Source organism: Procambarus clarkii, chromosome 91 (assembly GCF_040958095.1).
Source record: "Procambarus clarkii isolate CNS0578487 chromosome 91, FALCON_Pclarkii_2.0, whole genome shotgun sequence".
NCBI lineage: Eukaryota > Metazoa > Arthropoda > Malacostraca > Decapoda > Cambaridae > Procambarus > Procambarus clarkii.
This window is the reverse complement of record NC_091240.1, coordinates 4,997,844-5,021,459: the sequence shown is the minus strand read 5'-3', so window position 1 is coordinate 5,021,459 and position 23,616 is coordinate 4,997,844. Positions and strand designations below refer to the sequence as shown.

The following is a 23,616-nucleotide window of genomic DNA, read 5'->3' as shown; positions in this document are numbered from 1 at the left end:
TTGAAATGGCCAAAAGATTGGCAGATGCAGTTTAATGCTGATAAATGTAAAGTTCTGAGGTTAGGTAATGATGATAGTTACAAGACAAGAGCTGGATGGTGTTGAGATTGCGAAGTCTGATTGCGAAAGGGATCTGGGTGTTATGATTAGTAAGAATTTAAAACCAAAGGATCAATGCATGAATGTTCGTAATAAGGCAAATAGGACACTGGGATTTATTAATCAAAGCGTTAGTAACACAATAAATTTCCTGGACACCACGGTGTACGTGGACGAAACAACACGACACGCTTTTTGCTATCTGAAATTTTAACCAATTTCAGATAGCAAAAAGATAAAAAAAAGCATCACAATGGCTGCTCAGAATCAGATTTCGTAATACCAAATATACTCCAATTGTTAACTCAAAAGAATAGTGTCTGCGGCACAGCTTCATGACGTGTCACGCCACATCCTCTCCTCGTCAGTTCTTTATTAGTACAGTATAGACTATTTCTGCTTCTGATGAATACTATTCAGAATTACAATAAGTTATAAAAAAAAAAAAATTATTTTTCTTCAAATTTTGTTTTGCAGCACAATTTTCTCAACTTGACGATAATTTTCTCTCTGCTACGACCACACTATATACTGTAGCTTGAACAATGATTAATACAGTTAAACAAAGTTTCTCAAAGTTTCTTTCACCCTGAATGCCCCTGTTACCTAGCAGTAAACAGGTACCTGGGAGTTAGTCAGCTGTCACGGGCTGCTTCCTAGGGGGGGGGGGGGTTGTGTGTTTGGTGTGTGAAAAAAAAAAGAAGTTAGTAAACAGTTGATTGACAGTTGAGAGGTGGGCCGAAAGAGCAAAGCTCAACCCCCGCAAACACAACTAGGTGAATACACTGACCATCACTAGCATGATCATCAGTATGTATCACAGTATTACTATCACATTTAGTATGGCAGCTTGTGAAAGTAAATTTGCTTGAATTGACAACATTGTTTCAATCAAGACTACTGATGAAGTTAGTGTTATCTTGCACCATGAACACCCACGTGATCACCAATAGCATGATTCTGCCCACTCCCAGACTACTCCACTAAATTAAATAAAACCATGTGCTGCTAATAAATTTTATTTAGAATTAGTCAAAATAATACACTTCTGCTGCACTTACTAATCTGATTGTCCTAACAATATTACAGGCTTTTTTAAATAAAAACTACATTTTATATATTATACTTTTCATTCTTTAATTTGTAAAATATTGAAAAATTAACATTTAAAAACAGCAGTCAACATTAAACAAATTTTGCAGAAATTATTACCTAACACATACAACCTTTTAAGAACAAAAACAATTAATTTATAAAAGCTTTTTAAAGAAACTGATGAACATTCTAGAATGTTTTAAAACACAAACACGTACACTTAACTTGAGTCTCCACAGAAAAATTGTGCCTTGAAAATAAAATCTAAAAGTGCACTATAAGAACTAAAATATTTAATGCCTGTCAATAACTAAAAAAGTTAAGTACATTATTACTACACAAGACATTATAAATATCTAACAGATACAGAAATAGACCAGTTTAGCCTATCCAGAGTAAACAAAAACATGATGCACCACAATACAGCCCAAGTCTGAACAACAAATACTGGATAATGCTTTCCATCGGTTTAACATTGCATGGCGGCCAAATGTCTGCCACATGTTCTACCTAATTACTCCTTTACATCCCATATCTTTACCCAAGCTCCTACAAGTTCTTGAATTTTTTTGTTCACTGCAATGTTGGCCACCATTATAATATATACTACTATCTGGGGGCATAGATTCCAAAGTGAGAAGTTTCAATTAACCTAGATAAACAATAGAACAGAAAGCACATCACATAGGTGGAGGTTTAGATATGGGAGTAACTGAAGATATAAACAAATGAAATATGTACTATACAATACCCTACTCCATACCGAGATGAAGTAGTAGGGACAAGAAGAGTAATGAAGAGATATTATCTTCAGGTGATTAGGTAATATCAAGATCGGTTTCAAGAAGAATGAGAGCATCGAGAGCTGCCTATTTTCAAGTGCATGGTTTGTTTGATCGCTGTTGGATTATGAGATTCTTGGAAGTTATGTACTATGTGTAAAGTATGTTTACTTTAAAGTTAATGAACTGAGACAGCAGCTTTAAAACAATGTCAGGTCAGAATTCATCACCGTTACCATAAATTTACACGAATAAGTTAAAAGAAAGCTATCTTCACTACCATTTTCTGAACTGAATATTTTTGTATGTACAGTATATTCAATACAAAAATAGCCTCGTGGTGTGTTGTGTTTATAAATAACCACAGGGAAACAAATCCACATTAACATGATGACCGAACCACACATCAGAAGATGGAGAAACGACAACGTTTCAGTCTGGCCTGGACAGTTATCAAGTCATGTGTGGTCCAGGATGGACTGAAATGTCTTTTCTCCATCTTCTGATTTGTGGTTTGGTCATCATATCTCCATCCACATTAACATGCCTTTTAATAACATGTCTTCACACAGTAACAGTATAACATCTAATTGTCAATCTTATGGGGCAACCCATTTTTTTTTATACTTTATACATTAGTAATACAGTACATAGCTGTTGGTGTACAGTGCTTCTATATATATGTACAGCTTAAACATAAACACAAAAAAAAAAAGTTTGTCTATTTTCATATTTTTCCATAATTTAAAATTTAAATATTGCCCTGATTGCATTCTTGATTAAAAAAAAAAAAAGTACAGCACTTCAAATATTTTAAGAAATGGTGTCTTGGGAAAGCGCTATGGAATGAGCTCTGGGTTCATGAACAATTACAGGCCTCCTGTTCTGAAGCCCAAGCTTGTATTATACAAAGTATACAGATGATATTGGGTTAAAACAATGCCAATGAGTATGTGGGGCAACCATAGTTCAGTTTAGACAATATGTACTAGGGAAGAGTAAGTAATTATCAAAAGAAGGCACCAAGCCAGAGACTAGCACCAAGTACTGGGAGGAGTGTTTGCCTATCCACACCCTAGGAGGTATGAAACAAGATTCAGTAAGCAAGGGCACTGGATCGTTCAGTCCACAGGTTTGATAAGACTCCAAAAACTAGTCAACCTAACTGATAAAAAATCAGGGAGATAAACAACAATTTCACATTAAATTTAACTATATCAACTGTTACCTGTGATCCAACATAACACCTTCAAAAGTCTCTGAACTAAAGTGTAACTTTCTCAAGAGCACAACTATTCCCTCTGTTCAAATAAACTTTCTACATTACATTATGGCTTCAATGTCACAAAAAAATCTGGAAGATTTTTGCTCTTCCTTGACAAGCTCTTCCTTAATCTGGAAGATTAGGAAGAGCATTAAGATTTTCAGAATGAATTGCAAAACAAATTTGCCAATTTCAATGGTACAGTATATTTAACAGATTCAAATTAGAAACAATATCAATGGATGAAGTCATTTGGCTGAAATGTAGTCCCCAGCCAGGCCTTGTCTGGCTGGGATACCTACTGTCTGTAAGTACTGTCTGCACTTAGTAATCTAAATTGCATGGAGTCCACTCCCATTTGAATTGGGCAATTTTTTTTTTTTTACTCAAAGTAAAAAATTAACCAAATTGATTTTTTCACTCGTCAGAAATCTCAAACCCAAACTTTTATTAGAGTTGGCAAGTCAACCACAAACTAATAAATCTGGGTTTCTTGCTTGGTATAACATTTTAGTCCTCATTTCTATCTGAATTAAAAAAAATAAAATAATGAATTCATTTGGAGTACTCCGATTTGTTGCCAGGCTCTGAATTCCAGGCCTCTCGCAGTATCAAGCCCCATAAATATGCATCAAGCTATTATTACCATCTTTTAATTAAATTTTGTACAGATGGACTATTAATGGATGAACATGGAGTAATACTTTAGGTCTACCTCCCATTTTTGGGCAGGTACATAGAGAAAAAGGTAGATTAACATTCCTCAATTTGTAATTCTAATTACTGTAGAAATCTAGATAAACCTATAGGAAGATGTTGGCAATATATATAAGATGACACTTGCTTCTCTAGTATCTAAAGTAGTTTTATCACTAAGGCAGAAGTATATTTTGTGATGGCTGGGAATACAGGAAAGATGTATTAAGAAATGCGAGATGTACAGAAGAGTTATTCTCAACCGAGCTAATCATTGTGGTTGGAAAAAATGTATTTAAAAGAGCTTGGTGACCAATGTTTCCATCACCTAGATAGATGACCCCAAATTCAACATGATTTATCAATTAACAATGCATAATATAAATATGAAATCCCATAAGAAACAACATGTACAGTACTCTGTTAATGTATAACCTCAATTCAGTTATGTCCAGTTTACCAAAACAAAATGCTATATAATGAAATATCTTGAGAAATAATGTATTAGGCTACTATATTGCAGACATATGTTTTTACTGTATAATCACATGCTCCTTAGTCACCAGCTTAAAAGTTATCAGAAAACATAGTATTTACAGGTTTTAAGCCAGCCAGTACAGAGAAAGCATGTTTGACACCTGTGGAAGACTAACATTCAGCATGCTACATACAGTTACAGTAATTCCTTACTGCCTTCATTGGCTATCATCCAAGGAATTAGTTATTTAACATCTCATATCTACAAGTAACTCACAGCAAAAAAATATATATTTATCTTAATACAAAATGTACAACAATAACAAAGATATACTGTATTTTGGAACTACACATTGGATATTAAAAATTCCAATTTTACCAAAAGATGCCATAAGCTTTCAATCATGTATTTATTATATATTTCAAAAATTATCATATATGAATTATAATGATGTGCTTTAAAGACTGCAGGCTTATATTGCAAAGTACTAATGATAAGAGCATTGAATAGATAAAATTGGGCAATCATTTGCTGAGTACTGTATTAAAAAAATGTTTGGTTGTGTTATGTTAATACTTTCAAAGTATTAACAAGTGTATCATGTGAATATAAAATTAAATTATGACAAAAATATAAATTATGGGTAAATACTGGCTAGGTAACAGGGTTGTTGATTTATGGAACCAATTACCGCATAACATAATAGAAGTAGGATCCCTCAATTGTTTCAAGTGTAGGTTAAGACATATATGAACGAGATTGGGGAGATAGAAATAGGAGCTGCCTTGTATGGGCCAAAAGGACTTCTGCAGTTAACTTCATTTTTATGTTCTTATGACAGCAAATTTATGGTTTTATAAAAAAAAAAAAAAAAAAAAATTATAGTAGTACTTTTGTATAATTACAGTAAATTCAACTGAATGTGTTAAGTTATAGGTCTACAGGAATTTCTGCTACAGGTGACAAAATATTAAATAATTTTGAACAGTTCCAGAAGCAATTAAAACTTATCATTAAAATCTTTACAAATGTTACTAATTTGTGAATTGATGGTTAGTGATCATAAAGAAAATTTTGTTTTCATTCTCTAGCAAACTGAGCAAGATTCAAAAGATTTCATTGATGAGAGGCTTCATAAAATTGGTAGGCACAGGAGAAAAACAAATTGAACACATAAAAAGATAAAAACTTACATGATTTTGCAGATACTGTAAATTTGTCAGAATTAAAAATAGTCACAAACAGTAATAAAGCCTATCAAGTTGTGTAAAAAATAATATCCATTTACATATAAATGTTACTGTCTGCCCAGCATTATTTCCTGTGAGTGTACCCGAGCATTTACTCAAAACCCTTCCAATATCTTAATGTTTCATAATATTTACCTGGCTGAACATTGCAGTTTCATGAAATGTACCTAGTGGTGGGTGGAGAAGTTTATATGTGGAAGCATAATGATGCTTACACACACTAATGAAGCAGCATAAAGGATTCCCGCATTCAAGCTCACTGATCCTGCTGCATTCGAGCTCTCTACCCCAAGCCTCTCTCGAACACTCTGCTCCAGGCCTTGTCTCAGTTATCATGATACGTCATAACATTTCCAATAAATAACTGCTGTAACCAAGCCTATATTAAATAAAAAACACTAAACTCATTGAATGATGTCACCCAAACTCGAATACATTACACAGGATTGTATATCTAAAACTGCTCTCTTCTGCTACCTTTCATTTTCAAAGATCCAACATTATGAGTTACAAATTAGTTTAGCTACCTAAAAAATAAAGCAACAGACATTCACTTACAATGGTCAGTAGGTAATTTATTAACATGTAAAAATAAATGAAGGTTACCCAGGTACAGCACTGTACTGAATAAGCTGAAAAGACTATTGAAAGTGGAAAAAGATGAAACAAAATGTGTGACATATAGATGCGACACAAATCTGAAAATATGCAACATACACCATGTGAGGTTTTGTGTGCGAGTGTGTCTGGAGTAAGAAAGTGGGTGTGGGTAAGATAATATTAATGCCAGCAGTACAAGATATGACTAGAAAGAATTTTAATTTAAACTCTTAATTAGGCAAACTAAACTATCATCACACTGCAGCTAGTTGCCATAATTATTAAGTAAAAAAACATATGCCAAAAATGTAGAGAAAAGGTAATATTATAATACACAAATAATACACAATGATAACTGTTCTGTTTTGGTAAAACTTAATGCATAATTTGATCAAATACAATGACGCAGAACAAATTTAATAATTTAATTAAAGAAGAACTATGGCAGAGCTTACTGAATAATTAACTAACAAACTATTATGGCAAAACTTATTGTATATCCAACAACATGAACTATCAAAATAAAGCATAATACAGTATATAATTCAACCAAACAAACTAGTGTGGTAGAATTAACCAATGAACTAACACCTTGTGTCATAATCCAACAAAAACAAATGTGAGCCAAAGTTTACTTTATAATACCAACAATTAATTAGAGCCAGAATATTTAATATAAACCAACACAGTTTAAAACAAAAATAGAACTTTTGCAGTTTTATCATTGACCAACGGTATAAAATATTCCAACTTAAATGTCTTTTAACAAAATTGTCATATGGATTTAAACAGAAAAAAAAATTGAGTATGAATAACAAAATTTGTATGAATTATGAGCCAATGAAATGAGTGTACTGCACATGCACAGCTATCATGATACGTAGCAGCATTTAACGCACATATTTATTAAAACAAAGATGAAAAGTGAATGCTTGCTGTGCATGACCAGAATCACACAATGACATATGCAAAAGAGGACTTGATTGTCAAGAGTTTCAGAGAATCTTAAGAAGAGTAGAATGTTAGTATGATACACTTAGCCACCTGCTTAACAGAGAGAGACAAGGCAACTTTTTGTTTTGTTAACCAGTGCAGTTCAATAGTGTACTTCCATGATTATATTTTTGTTGTGCTTATAAAATGTATTACATGAAAGATGGTTGTGATTATCGTCACTAAATTATACAATTAAGTTAATGTACTGCATTAATTCCATGCTTACACTGTGAAATCTTGCACATGCCAAAGTTTTTAAACCATAAATATAAAAAAATTCAGTTCCGCAGTGCAAATATTCACACGTTTTATTCAGGCATTATTTAAATACAGGTACAAATATTTAATAACATTTTTTTGTATGCTACCCAAGAAAAAATGGCACAACAGTAATTACAGTGAAGTTCAAAACTTTTTAATTAATCACAAAGACTAAGGCCACAAAAGTCAGCACATTAAAAGGCTCCAGCCCTGAGTTGCTTCAAGTGAACATCGGTGAAGACCACACGTGAACCACAGTACACAGAGACTATTCCAGATAATGTTGCCACTATCATATATGGCAGTGCAGAACCTGTCAAATCTACCAAAGGCCCGACGCATATTGACAAAACTAATTGGGATAGAAAATATGCAGTGTCCAACACGGCTACATTAGTACCAAGTCCTCTTTCCTCGCCGCCTTCTAAAGTGGTAGCATCCCACAGGTATAACTGTGGAGTAGAGAACAGTCTAATTACAAACTAAATATTCTTTTCAAAATTTATTCAATATTATCCTGCATCGAATTTAATGAAATGCTTCTTTCTGGTGGTTCTTTTCGTTAACTTGCTAAGCTACCTGCCTGGTAAACTCTAAGCGTAACGTTCTTCACCAGGAACATGTGAATCACAAGTGGGCTAGTGGGGACCAGAACCGCAATCTGACCACCCCCCCCCCCCCTCAAGAGGGCCAAGGGATGGGATACTAGATCAACTCACCTGGAAAGGAGGGAAATGCATGAAGAGGAAACCACCAAAGGGACCCACCAGAAAGTACAGTAGTTTCATTACATTTCATACTGGATTTCAGTTTTTTTTTTTTGTGGCTCCAAGTTTTTTGTTTTCCATGGTAAAAAGGAAGACAGGGAACACCAGGGAAAGAGGATAGAAGCAGCAATTTACCCCCAAAAATCAATGCCGTCACAGCGGATTACAAAGGGCAGAGCCTCACCGAGCTCCACTGGTGGCACTCCATCAGTGCTCTTTACAGTATTCTTACTGCCGGTTCTGTACCCACTTTCCCTCGTGATGAAGTCGACACTTAACTCCTGTGTATACCAGCCTCAAAACACGAAGACCTTGCAGCACCTCTGGAAACTCGCTAGGCTACTTTCTGTCCCCAGAGAGCGGGAGGTAAAGTAAAAGGTGTCTACTTCGAACCTATACAGCCAATTTACCCCCTTTACAGATGGCCAACAAATAGCAAAGAATGAAAAGACAAGATGAAAGAAAGTAACACTGATGCCAGGTGGTGAAGACAACAGACTGCCAGGCAACCCACATACTGTTGTTTGAAGAAAGTCCCAAATGCAACATCAAACAGTTGGCATTAAACCAGACTCAGAAAATTCAAATGTAAAGAATAGCAGAGAGCCTTGAGCCATCAAGGAACATCTCTAGACCAAGCCTCTAGAACAGGTGGGGTCACAGAAAAGTGTGACAGTTCGGACACTAAGGCTGAAGGGCCATAAACCACAGCTGAACTGGCCACCAAGAAACCAAAACGACCAACCTACTGGAAAACGTCTCAAGTTTGGAGAGGATAGGGAGGAGCCGAACCAGAAGAAAAATATAAAGGAAATCCCACTGTCCCCAGTCCAAGCGAAGGGCATCCACTGTAAAAAAGCATCTACCTGTATCTGAAAAACGAGACCACGCAAACAAAGTCTTCAATTCCATGCAGATGCGAAGAGGTTCATCTGCAGGCAACCGAACGTCTTGCACAGTCAACAGAATGTCTCTAAGACCGTCCATTCCATAGTGACATGATGGAAACAAAAGGATCCCTCTGCAAGCACAATCAACACACAGCACACATGAACTGGAAAGGAACGAAGACTCCCTGCAATAGACATCAAACCACTGGTCACTCAGTTTGAGAAAAGCTGAATTACAAAACCTGGAGGGAAACAAAGATCTGAAAGCATGCCAGACTGCAGCTAACTCGTGAACTGTACAGTGTGACCAACATAGAGGACCCAACCAATGACCTTGAGTGACCTAGTGAGCACTGGTTACAAAACTTTAGTACAGGTACGAGTCATCTGTAAACAGGTTGAGCACAGGAGCAGGAAGGAATCACAGGCTTGAATTCTGATAAGTTTGAAGAGGAAAAGCAGTGGCAAACAAGCTGCCAAAAAGCAAATGGAGACCAAACCAGACAGTCTATGGGGAAACCTTTATGGACCCCCATAGCCATACCCCCATCAAACAGGTAAACCACATAGGTAAAGTTCAGGCTTCAATACATGCTCAAGCTGCAGATGGGAAACCCAAGCATTTACCACCACAGGACTGACGCAAACAATAAGACGGAGCAGAACCACCAGATGTAGAGATGGACACTGATCTGCAATCTCATTGGTCCAGCCCAAGTCCAGCCCTGTGATGGAACTAATTGGGACTTCCACCCATTGACCATGAATCTGAACCTTGCCAACTGGAAAGGCACCAGATCCCTGGCTTGTAAACAAGTGGACAGGCTGGGAGCCCAACCCAAGCAATCATTAAGGTAGGCCAAAACACAGATCTCCAAAAGATGGAGACCATAGCCTGCTTCAACCTGGGTGCCAGAAGCAACCAATGAGAAGAATGCAGAGGCAGCAGCAAATACACCCCCATACCTAAGCCAGTCACAGGAAGAAAAAATCGTGCACAAACACGATTTCCATCGGTGTACCCGATGGTTCAGGTACACCTACCAAGCACCTGCTTGCAAAGCCAACCAGGAACAGTTAGAGACACTAGAGGTGTTAAATATGCCAAAGCTAGAAGACAGAATAAAAAAATAGTTGATATAATCACCACTTACAAAACAATAATGGGAACTGATCAAATTGAAAAGAGGAATTCCTGAAACTGGCAACCTCAAGAACAAGAAGTCATAGATTCAAGCTAAGGAAACAAAGGTGCCAAAAAATATTAGAAAGTTTTTTTCCCCCCAGTGGTAGACGGATGGAACAAGTTAAGAAAGAGTATTGGAGGCCAAAACCATCAGTAGTTTCAAAGTGTTATATGACAGAGTACTGGGAAAATGGACACCCCGAGCGTAGCTCACATCCTGTAACTACACTTGGGGTAATTACAGTGTGTAGCCAAGCATCCACATTCAAGGGCAGGGCAGGTGCAAACATGGAGGAATCAAGTACCTTGAAAGATGAACCACCAAGAAATACCTGGAACAAAGACCCCACTGCAGCATTTGGGAATAGTAAATACTGTGCCAAGCATCCAAAGAAAAAATGGAAGAGTACTAGCCACGAGGAGGACTGAACCTTATATTTAGATGAAGCAGAAGAAATTGGAATCAAAATCCAAAGAGGCGGGATCCAGGAAGAGGCAAGGTCCTGAAACCACAGCAAGTCTATGCACACAGAAGCCAGGGAAAGAAAAAAAAATGAGCAAGGAAATCTGCCACGATATCCTAACTCTGGATATTTAACTATAACATAGAATGAAACTAAAGAAATCCTGTTGAACGGTGCACCTAACAATTAATTTGTTTTTACTCACCTGTCTGTCAGAATTGTAGAGCGTGACTAACATGTTGGGTGTTGATGTGAGAGCAGCAAATCCTACCCCAGACATCGCTGTTACAATATTAAGGAAAGTAACTGTTGGAGATATCATCGTTGCAGCCATGGTGACGGTGAAGATGAAGAGACCCCCAATGTACACTGTACGGTGACCCACCAGACGTACAATGTGTTGCTGAATACAGAAGGCATACAGACATGCTGAAACAATAGAAATGTTGCTATTTATTAATATTAATAACAAATGATATATAGTATTTACAATACAGTAATTTATCAACACAAAAATAAAGTGTACTTCAAATTGAATAAAACCCTCAATTAATATTCCAAAATTTAAAACTAGCTCATGCTAAAACATCCTAAATGTTAACCAGGAACAAGGTCAAAATCAAAAAATCAAAATCAAATGTTTATTCAGGTAAAAGTACATAGAAGATGAGTTACAAAAAATGTTGGAGTGATAGATAGAGCTAGTACATACAATGCCTGAAGCCACTAATATGCACAGCGTTTCGAGCAAATGCAAACACAAGGTACAGTAGCACCAAAGGAAGTAAGAAATTTACATTTAAGCCATTATGTAATTACCTATGTGCCATTTCTGAGAAAACCATTATTATACACAGTATATGTATTCTTTTTTAATGTACATACTAAGAATATTTTCTTTTACTCTATGAAGCATAGTATTTCATTTATTATATAAAATACTAACTGTTACAAATAAAAGACTAGATGTCTCTTATTGCAATCGATCAAGGCAGGCAATTTCTGGTTCCATTGCTAGTTATATTTCGCAACAAATATATTATGAATGGTGTGGGTATATGGTAGTTTGTAACGGTGTCTTGGTTGGCAGAGGTTATCTTGAGGTTATCGTGAGATGATTTCGGGGCTTTTTAGTGTCCCCGCGGCCCGATCCTCTTCCAGGCCTCCACCCCCAGGAAGCAGCCCGTGACAGCTGACTAACACCCAGGTACCTATTTTACTGCTAGGTAACAGGGGCATAGGGTGAAAGAAACTCTGCCCATTGTTTCTCGCCGGCGCCTGGGATCGAACCCAGGATCACAAGTCTAACGCGCTGTCTGCTCGGCCGGAGGTTGACAATGTCTTGAGTACTTTCACTCCCACAACCTGGCTTGTAACCTGCCATCTCTGGTGAGGCTGTTTGTCTTTACAGCCAGACGGCTGACACCATCACAGCCATGCTAATGTCACCAGTAACTCCAGGAGAAACTTCTCCAGTTCCCTTGAAATCTCCCACTGTTATTCCAGTGACATTTCTCATATTTGTTGACAGGAAATTGAAGAGTCATCAGCTTCTGATGTTAGCACTGTGTTCTCTAATTGTACCTATGGCACCCCTACTTTTCATTGATTTTATCTTATACTTCCTATCACATCTACTCCAGTATGTTGTAATTTAATTGTGCAGGTTAGGAACCTGACCTTCCTCACGAAATCTCTCTTTCATCTCCATTGCAAAGAATACAGTTCGAGTGCTTTGAGTCAAAATATTTCAATGATTCTATACATACAGTAAAGGATCTCTTGTGAGGAATTGTGAGGACCGATCAAGGTTCCATATAAGATAGCATCAGTGCTTTGCAGAATACCATTGGTGTCGCATCCATTGTCTTGAAGATTTTCAGTGGAACCTTTCATTTTCCTGGTGGTTTTATTATGCTTTCTAAACATTCAGTCTTTCAAAATGCATTATTTCAAGGGCTTTGTGTCAGTCACTTCTTTTTAAGGGGAGATCTCACTGTCTTGTATTCAGTACAGTAGGTGTATTCCATTTACAGTCACCATCATCAGTGTTATGGGTAGTACAATCTGGTTTGTTCTCAACACACACAATCGAGAATTCCGGATTCGAGTCTTGGGCGGGACAGAAATTGGTTGGGCACATTTCCTTTCACCTAATGCATCTTTTCACCTAGCAGCAAGTAGGTACTCAGGAGTTAGTCAGCTTATTGTGGGATTGCATTCTGGGCAGGGTCAGTAATTTGTCAGTAATTTGACCTGGGGGGGGGGGAGGAAGGGGGTGGAAACCTCGATAAAAGTCTAAATGTATATGAATACACACTGCACTCTGTCTTTCTGTCCCCCGACTGAATGAATTACAATAGAACCACGACTGACAAGCGCCTCAATTTATGAGCATTTTGAATAACGAGAACACCACATAGTGCGGTCTCGCTGCTTCTCGCACATTCTCGGACGCCTCCAACGACAGTGTTGTTGTGGTATTGTGCAGTACGAGCATCCCTCCACATATAATTGTACTTTTCGTGGGTTGCAGCTTGCTAAAGATAGTGTTGGCAAGGGGAAAAAAGAGACAATTACTGTGGAAGTGAACGAAATCATAGCAAAGCACGAGTGTGGTGTCTGTGTGACTGATCTCGCCAGGGAATATGGTAGGTCCTCCTCAACAATTTGCACCATTTTGAAGAGGAAGGAACAATTTAAGACGCTTGAAGTGGCTAAAGGAGTTACCAAGGTTACCAAGAAACGTCCAAAACTCCTAGATGATGTTGAAAAGCTACTACTGGTCTGGATGAATGAATGGCAATTGCATGGCAATAGTGCCTCTGAAGTTATTGTCTGTGCTAAGGCAAGGGTGCTGTATGTGGACCTTGTCAGGAAGACACTAGGTGTGTCGTCTGAAGTTGAGGAGTTATTTAAGGCAAGCCGTGGATGGTTTAAGAACTTTAGGAAAAGGAGCGGTATACACAATGTTGTGCGACATGGGGAGGCTGCCAACACTGATAAAGATGTTGCTGAGAAATTTGTGTCAGAGTTCCAGGAATTTGTCGATCGAGAGCAGTTCCTGCCCAAACAGGTTTTCAATTTATGAACTATTATTCCATGGTTACATCTATCAAATGCTTTGGAAAATCTATTTAACCACTGTACTGCGCCGAGCACCGCAAGGCACTCTGCAAGTTGTGCTATTTTTTTAATTAGACTATATTTTAATGTTTTTAATGTTTTCATCACTGTGTTTTGAAATGAAAATGGTTGAATTTGAAAACAATTTGACATTAACTTTACCTGAACATTCATAAAAACAAAAGTATGTCCTTGAAAATTGCACTATGAAGTTTTTGCCAAAACCAAGTGTGCAGTGCAATGGTTAAGCAGCATCTGCATTTTGGTTTTCTTCCAATGTGTCTACTCTTGACAGAGAGGCGAAGTGCAGTAATGGCAAAAGACTATCTTTTCGACTTAGGACTATGTTGACCAGGATTTTATAACTCCTTTTCTAAATAGCTGTTAGGTTGGCTTCTTAGTACCTCTCAAGAACCTTAATAATATCTGATGTCAGTGCACCTAGTCTAGTTTTAGCCAGTGCTTTATTACCTTCCTTGTGAAATGAGGTGATGTCTGCAGATTTTATGGTCTGCCTTTCCTCCACATCATGCCAAGTGCCCATGCTAATGTTATCTTGCAGTTATTTGTAAATACAGTAATGAATTCCAGGAACTTGGTCGCTTGTTGTGACCCAAATGTATAAGAATAAATTAAAAAGTTCTCTCTCAAACATATGGGGCAACAGAAGTGTTTGAGCATGAATGGATCCCTAGGTTTGAAACAGGCTAGTCGAGATATCTGGCACACCAGATGTCTGGCTCCTCAGAATGTGCCGGCAAAGCAACTCTGATATCTCCGGTGGTGACCAGAAGTGAGCTGGGAGCACGCACAAGGGCTTATTGTGTGGAGGGCAGAGGACACGTGTCTAGATGTGGATTTGGGAGTTGAGACTGGCTCAAGTGGGTGGGGTATAGGCAGTTCTGTTCTGCAGCCAGACTGGATGGATGAACCAGTCGAGCCATGGGGTACATCAGCAGAGTAACTGAACACATCAGCTAGTCGACATGTCCGAGGTTGGCCACCCTCCACACTCACTGTAGGAGTGCAGACCTCTTGGTAGATCATGTAAGTAGCATATCTGTGTGTCATGCTTATCCCCAAATGCTATGAGTGCTAATGGCTTTTCAAGAATGTAAGAACATATAAATAAATAAAAAAGTGAGACATTACCAGTTACAACACCCTTAACAGAGTGCATAGGCATATTTTATGTTCTTTTCCTGAAGGCTGTGATATTTATTATAATCTCTGATGTGCCTCTGTGTGGGACGAGTTAATGAAGAATAGCACAAACCCTTACACCATTAACCCAATATCCCAATTACAGTATTCTGTAATCCAGATCAGGTCTGAAACAATACAAACCAGATTTTGGTGGTTCCACTGTATTGCTCTATCAAATGTGCTTATTTCTCTTCACAGCTCTGTGTTCTAACTCTCAAAATGTTATTTGAACCATGATCTACATGTGCTTCAGCCTACAGTTTAGAGTTGTTGTCTTGTGTATGACCCTCTGTCCTGCGTGACAGTGAATACCAGCATTATCCTCACTTTAATAAGAATTAATTGAAATCCTCAGATTAGACTAAATTGTAAATAATTTTGTTAATACAGATGTTAATAATAAATAATGTATCTCTTGAATATTATTCCTTACCATATTTTTGCTAACTTTACTTATGAATTTTGTTGATGCCATTGTCTTATAACAGGCAGTATAATGAATATTAATGTTACAATAAAACTCACCAGTAAGGCTGTGGAGGAAAAGGCCCCATGATCCCATTCTGACTCCTTCGTCATATAAAACTGCCAGTGTAGTGTGCTCTGGGGCATCAGGTAAGCCTCCATACATGTACTGCCCTACAAAATCAGTGAAGAACATGTTGTGGCACATAAATCCCATCCATCCAAACAATTCCGATAAGAAAAGACGGCGTAGGACATTTGGAGCACTGCTGACTCGTTTCCACGTGTCCAATGGTAATTTAATTATCTGAGGAGCAACAGTGTTAAATCAAATTACAATCTGACCATGATAAAATCATCATGATATTTATATAAATTATCATAATAGTCATTTATGGATGAAATTAAATGTACTGTATATTATAGCATCTATTCAACACTTTCTATTTCATCACTGGACAAAATATTACATTAATACTATAACATTATACTACTGACCTGATATGGTAAATAAACTAAAATCTTTATTATTTTCCATAATAAACGAAGTACACTATTAAAGAGTTTTTGTAAAGTAATCTTAGGTAAACGGCTGACATGATGAATGATCATTTGGTACCTCCACTTGAACATCTCGGAGGAGGGAAGAATGAGCGGTGCCGTGTCATCCGTTTCACTAGAACCACTCTCATAACCTCCATCTGAAGGATGGTCTTTTGTATAAGTTGTACTATCACTAGTCAAATCAAGAACTGTCATTTCATCTTGGATAGTAACTGACGGATTCAATTTTTTCACCAATAACATATCATTGTCAGAAGTCACAGCCTTTCGGAGTAGAATCCCTCCTTCACCAGGCTGAAGTGAAAAATTTATAGTCCGACGGTAAGGCTTTTCTTTAGCACAAAATAGGGTCAGAAATAGACATGGCAAAAACATGATAAATATTACTGAAAATGATGTTTGTTCTTGTGAGAGAGGAAAACCAGCTGATGACCAGTCGATAGATACAATGAGGTATCCCAAGATGCATCCGAGTGAGATACCAGCCGAGTAAACAGTGAAGCCTCGAGTCTGTTCCCATTCTGGTGCAGTGGCCATCAAATCAGATAAGAGAGATTCACAGGGATTGAACAGTGCTTGGTAACTGTAGTCCAGAAGTATTACTCCAACAGCCAAAATAACCATACTGAAAAACAGGTGTTTTATTTATGGTACTATAGCACAAAGGAATTAGACAAATAGAAACACTCTTGATTCATTTAATACAAATGTTAGTTGAAGACAGACTAAAGGTACTGTAGTTCATATTAAATGTCAAATACTGTGTAGTCAAATATGTGACTGGCTGCTCTGTCCATAGTCAAATAAATGGATGGAGCAGCCAACAAAATGCAGTGTCCCATGAAAGAGTGAAGCAACACCAAAATATCTTGTCATTTATTATATTTTATATCAAACATCTACACAAATTCAACTAATACATAATAATGCAATTACAGTACTGAATCTTACTAACAACCACATGCAAACAAATAAATTAATGTTAATGGTACATTTGCTCCATAAACAGAGCTTATTGCATGTGGTAAGTGAAAGAAACTCTCCAGTATTAAATATTGCACAATAAACAATACTGCTAAAGTTCTATAATAATTTAAAGACAAATATTTTTATTTTACTTACTTTATCCTGGGAGAACTATTTCCTGTGACAATGGTGGTGATGGTGGGTCCATACGGGACAAGGATGAGGGAGAGAAGTAACACGATAGAGAGAAACATTATGAACGGCCGTCTCCGTCCCAACACTGAGGTGCATCTGTCACTCCACTCGGCAAGGAGGGGCACAGTCATCATGTCCAGGAAGGGAGCTGGAGTGAGGAATGATACATAATAATAATTTTGGTTTAAACTACATTAAAAGCACATAGATATAAAAATAGCAGCTCATACCAAAAACATGTGGTTCTGAAGTCGATTGTATGAAAGTCTTTAGACATGAAAGCATTTTATATACTTTAAATGGAGCCTCAGGAAGAAAAAGGAGGGGAAAATGGCCACAATATTTTCCATAAAAAGAGACCCAAAAAGGGCACTAGCCCAGGCAACACAGGAAGCAGCAGCTGGAAAAGGAAAAGTCATGCCATCTAGATACTGTGCCCCATAAAATGGAAGCTGCCTATACCACAAAGGGGGGGATATAGCTTGCTAACTACAGAAAACCAAATGGCTTGCAAAGTTCGAGAAAGGAGGTCCTGCCAGATCACCAGGCGAGTGTGACCATGAAAACAATCCACACACCCCAAAAGGAACCTGCACTAAGGACCAGAACTAGAGAAACCAGAAGCACAGTTACCCTCTGACCACACTTATCTAGCCTATGATCAGGCTTACACTTGGGTAATTACCAGCCACACGGGGAAAAGAAATGGACTTAAACCACCTCCCACTGAGTCATCGAAACAACAGAACAGAATCATAAAGAAATAGGGCAAAAGCCTGTGGGAGGCTGCTGTAATTGCTGTACCAGAGATGGCCAATTGTTGTAGTTGAGGAGGCCATCACGGATGACTCATGGGAAGCACTGGAGATAAAACCCTAGCCGAGAGCCGATGCAACTGGGAGCAGCTCGAAAGTGTGAAAAGGGGAGTACCATACTTCAAAATCTCTGATCAAAAAAGGATGAACCAAACTCAAGCAGAACAGGGATAGGTTAAAAAAAAAAAAAAGGCTTCATCCATTAAGGGGGAATTTTTTTTGTACATTACACTGAGCTTGCACAACAGAAGGGTACAGGCATATACAAATGTTTTAAGAATGTCAAGTTCTTGTGCTCATCCTGCTATAGTCATAATGGCTTGTCACTTTCCCTAACAGTTCCCTTCTCCTTGTACCTATCCTCCGGTACCAGGAAATGGGATGTAAAATGAATAAGCCAATGGAATGACTCGCGAACTCTGTCATCAATTATTCTTTACAATTCCAGAGAGGCATGTTTGTCAATAACATTTAGGAAAATTAATCATTAACGCTTAGACTGTTAACAATTTTTTTTTTTTGGTAGGCATACTTTACTATCCATTTTGTTTTATAAAGTGACATGGATACAGTAATGTCAATAAGTAAAATTTAGTTCTGCCAATGAATTCATGAAACAACAAGTCTGCAGTTAAGATTATCTCAAAAGTAGTCCATTTGGAGAGACTCCTATTTAATTGAAAAGTGTAATTTAATTAAATAGTCTACAGGTTAAGAGTTACCAGTACTGTACATAAATTCTGTGCATAATTAGTGGCTTTATAAATCATCATACAACTACAGTACCTACAAAGAAAACCACTAATCTAGTATTTTTATAAAAAATTAATGTACAGTACTGGATTTATTACATTACTAGTATTCATTATTATAATAAACAACTCACCAATGCCGAGGATGATTGTCATGACAGTTTCTGTATATCCTGCTTTAAGCAATAGTGGAGGGATGTATGTGAAGGCAGCACTGGAGACAATCTCAACCCCGCACACCAGTGCATTAATTGCCAGTAGCCGAGGCAACCCTCGAACCCGTCCCCTGGCTCTCTTGTGTGCTGGGCTTCCATTACTGCTCTCAGAAGGGCTGCAAGAAGTGTTCAGCTCTGAAGCAGAGTGGTCCATGTAGCCCTCCAGTGGCACCAGCCACCTTCCTACCACTTGGGCTTTCACCGGGTCATTTACTCATCATCCTGAAATAGAAAATATCACATTACAGAATCTTCTAAAAAATATTTATGTAGTACTAGTACCTGGCCTTGGCACCACAACAATTAAACAATATCTAGCTTTGGTACATCAACAATTAAACAATAGCTAGCTTTTAGTTAGCGGAGCCGGTCGGCCTGAGCGGACAGCACGCTGGACTTGTGGTCCTGTGGTCCCGGGTTCGATCCCGGGTGCCGGCAAGAAACAATGGGCAGAGTTTCTTTCACCCTATGCCCCTGTTACCTAGCAGTAAAATAGGTACCTGGGTGTTAGTCAGCTGTCACGGGCTGCTTCCTGGGGTCTGGTCGAGGACTGGGCCGCGGGGACACTAAAGCCCCGAAATCATCTCAAGATAACCTCAAGAAGATAGTTTTGGTACATCAACAATTAAACACCTGTACCTAGTTTTGGTACATCAACAATTAAACACCTGTACCTAGTTTTGGTACATCAACAATTAAACACCTGTACCTAGTTTTGGTACATCAACAATTAAACACCTGTACCTAGTTTTGGTACATCAACAATTAAACACCTGTACCTAGTTTTGGCACATCAACAATTTGGCAATACTCTACTTAGCTCTACTTAGTAGCAAATATCACAGTCACCATTGTAGATGAACACACTACACTAAAATAAGAGTGTGAGAGGGCGGGACACAGGAGTGATAACGAAGTCTGTCAAGTGCTATACAAATTTATGGAAGATCCGGGGGGGAGGAGGAGAGTGATAAGCAGGTATGTCAAGTACTTAATGAGTGTGTTTAGGAAGCTCTTTGGCTGAAACTAAACCTGTAACTTGAGCTAAGAGCCCCCCCCCCAAAAAAAAATATGAAACCCTTAATGAAATTGTAAGTGCCTAAGAAGAAAGAAGACAATGAAAGCCACAAGACCAGGCAATATTTAAATGTAGATATGAATACTGTACAGTACATGTAATATACAACACAAGCCTTACGTAGATTTCCTTTCTACACAGTATTACTTTCCTCTCTGGAATAGACATACCCTATATACCAGTCTTGGAAAAATGGCAAATGTGGCACCAACATACACTGGAAAAATAAAACACTGAACTACAGCCTGGTATGACTAAGAGCATATACCATGAACATTTCTAGAGATAATGATTTAATTCAGGCTCATTGAACACTCACAGGAAGAAGGAATCATACCAGCCCATCCTTCTGTTTTGGTAGTACTTACAATAATGATGAGGCCCATAGTATATATACCGACGTACAATGAAATTAGAAAGTAGAAATCTGAACTACTGAGGTGGACAAACCGGAAAACTATTTTTTTACTTGTGTTGCTTTGACAAACTAAACTAACCTACCCTTCCTAGGCCTAATATAGTACATATGTGTGTGCTATACTATGTCTAGGAATAATTAAGTTTGTTTTTTAGCTTCATTTATTTTAAAAGAATTCCTTACTAGTTAGTATATACTACTACCTACAAGCGGGAGTATATTCAACTATAGCAGTGTTGAGGAAAGCCTGTGTACGGGCAGACTAAGGGTGACAGGACTCCAATTAACACCATCACCCCCTAATCCTAATCTCTAATTAAGGCTCCCTAATCACCACCTAAGTGCGCAGCTTTCCACACATACTGATTAAGACAGTCACACATACTGATAAGACAGTCAGTAGTATCAGCTGTTTATCTTATCTACCTACGTACGTTATTAATTTAAATCAGAACATTAAACAGCTCCAGATAAACGCACAAATGAACACTCATCAATGAGGCAGCTAAACGTCAATTGTGTGGTACAGGATGAGGGCGGTCCTCCGCTGATCACAGACTGACAATATAGTTCATTGATTATGCGTCCAGTGCCCATCCTGCGAGTGGTAGTGGATCCCATACTCATCCTGCGAGTGGTAGTGGATCCCATACCCATCCTGCGAGTGGTAGTGGATCCCATACCCATCCTGCGAGTGGTAGTGGATCCCATACCCATCCTGCGAGTGGTAGTGGATCCCATACCCATCCTGCGAGTGGTAGTGGATCCCATACCCATCCTGCGAGTGGTAGTGGATCCCATACCCATCCTGCGAGTGGTAGTGGATCCCATACCCATCCTGCGAGTGGTAGTGGATCCCATACCCATTCTATGAGTGGTAGTTTATTGGTCGGAAAGAGTATCGAATTTAAACATGTAGCATTCTATCGTTACGTTCGTTTTGGTGACAAACACAATATGGTAATTTAATATAAAAATATATATATACTTGCACTAATATGGTATACAATGATTTCATGATGGAGAGTGGTGGTGACTGGTGAGACAGCGTGGCGCCTAGTCCAGTGTCACAAATGTGTGATAGCGAGTCCCCCTCTATCAAGGGTGATTTTGTCACCCAACCACTGGTAGAGTTAGACTGATGATGATGATGTAGGTTCAGCTACTGGGAACAAATAGTTCCAAGTAGCACGGGCTATGGTGAGCCCGTAGTGGGCTTACCTGGTACAGGAGCGGGGGGCTGTAACTGGACTAACTGAAGATGGTTGGTTGGTATAGATTCAGCTACTCGGAACAAGTTCCAAGTAGCACGGGCTATGGTGAGCCCGTAGTGGACTTACCTGGGACAGGAGCGGTACTGTTATGAATAAAATCTAATGAAAAAATTAAAAAGGACTGAAGATGTCACTTGTCTAATTTATTTTGATGCTCACCTCACCTGTTTCCAGGCCCAGTCTGCTCTAAACAGGCTGATGGAAAAACTTGTCTGCTCTACCTGCTTGAAATGTTCAGTATTATGAGTATACAAAAATATATATTGCAGGAGTCATTAATGGGACTCTTGCAAATGCAAGTAGTTGCCAAATTATCTTTACATTAATGTGATTACTACACATCATTACTTTTAAATTTGACTTATTGATAGTTTTTCTATTTTGTTTCATGATTTGTTAGCTCGTTCAGTTTACACTCTCGTGTCAGGTAAATTCTTCCATGCAAATATTTGTTACATATAACCGGTTAATACATTTGCTTTTCAGAATACTCTACCTATTTGTTTAAGATGTCTTGACCAAGTTGGTTACCCAGCCGAAATATGTTTGGGAACGATGTCGCATTCCTCTTACTTTTATATTTCAATAATGTGACGCTTTATTTTCAATCCTTTAGGTACTCCTTTACTCTTGTTCTTGTTTCTTCCCAATTGTCTCAATTTTTGTTTACTCTAATAATCTTTCGTGGGAGCAGAGAAGCAGGATGGGGCGGGGGAAGAGGGCGGGGGCGGGGGAAGAGGGCGGGGGCGGGAGAAGAGGGCGGGGGCGGGAGAAGAGGGCGAGGGCGGGGGAAGAGGGCGAGGGCGGGGGAAGAGGGCGAGGGCGGGGGAAAGAGGCGAGGGCGGGGGAAAAGGGCGAGGGCGGGGGAAAAGGGCGAGGGCAGGGAAAGAGGGCGGGGGACGGGGAGAAGAGGGCGGGGAAGAGGACAGGGGAAGAGAGCGAGGGCGGGGTGAGTCACGAGGGAAGCTGGCTGGGCAGGACATCAGACACCAAGGATGGCCTGCCACGCCGCCGGTAGGAGAGGCTACTGCAGGTCTACCCAGCCAAGCGTGCTCACTCTCCTCCTCACATTTCCCACAATAACACCGATCCCATCGCCACACAGGTTAAAGGAACTAAAAATCACAACACTAAACTGGAGAAGAAACAAGAGGGGGAAATTTGATTTAGTCTAGCATTAGAAAAATTAAGGGAGAGAGTTACACACAGAAATCACAATAGCGTGATGTATCAAATGAACAAATCCACAAGGGCCGTGACGAGGATTCGAACCTACGTCCGAGAGCATCCCAGACGCTGCCTTAATCGACTGAGCTACGACATGGTAAAAGAATTGCAACCAGAAATTCTACTGTGTATGTGTGTGTATTCACCTAGTTGTGCTTGCGGGGGTTGAGCTTTGCTCTTTCGGCCTGCCTCTCATCTGTCAATCGACTTATTTTTTTGTCCCCACTTCCCCATACACACACCCACCCCCAGGAAACAGCCTCTAACAGCTGTAGCTTCCAGGTACCTATTTACTGCTAGGTAACAGGGGGCCATCAGGGTGAAAGAAATTGCCCATTTGTTTTCCGCCATCGCCAGGGATCGAACCCGGACCCCTAGGATTACGAGTCCCAAGCGCTGTCCACTCAGCTACAGCACCCCGCCCCCAACATATGTATGTGCGTGTGCGTGTGCGCGCGTGTGTGTGTGTGTGTGTGTGTGTGTGTGT

General features: G+C 38.9%; 1 protein-coding gene across 2 annotated transcripts in view; it reads right to left on the bottom strand.

Moving 5' to 3' along the window:
• Nucleotides 1–1,105: 1,105 nt before the first annotated feature.
• LOC123773950 (solute carrier family 45 member 3) overlaps nt 1,106–23,616 on the bottom strand; it is a 59,897-nt gene continuing 37,386 nt past the window's right edge. For both annotated transcript variants that reach the window (XM_045767942.2, XM_069318673.1), the window contains exons 2-7: nt 19,052–19,354; nt 17,312–17,498; nt 16,124–16,814; nt 15,686–15,932; nt 11,034–11,257; nt 1,106–7,973 (exon numbers count right to left, since the gene is read on the bottom strand). In XM_045767942.2, coding sequence (XP_045623898.1) covers nt 7,716–7,973; nt 11,034–11,257; nt 15,686–15,932; nt 16,124–16,814; nt 17,312–17,498; nt 19,052–19,286 — 1,842 coding nt within the window. In that variant the 5' untranslated portion in view covers nt 19,287–19,354 and the 3' untranslated portion in view covers nt 1,106–7,715. The remainder of the gene's footprint in view (nt 7,974–11,033; nt 11,258–15,685; nt 15,933–16,123; nt 16,815–17,311; nt 17,499–19,051; nt 19,355–23,616) is intronic.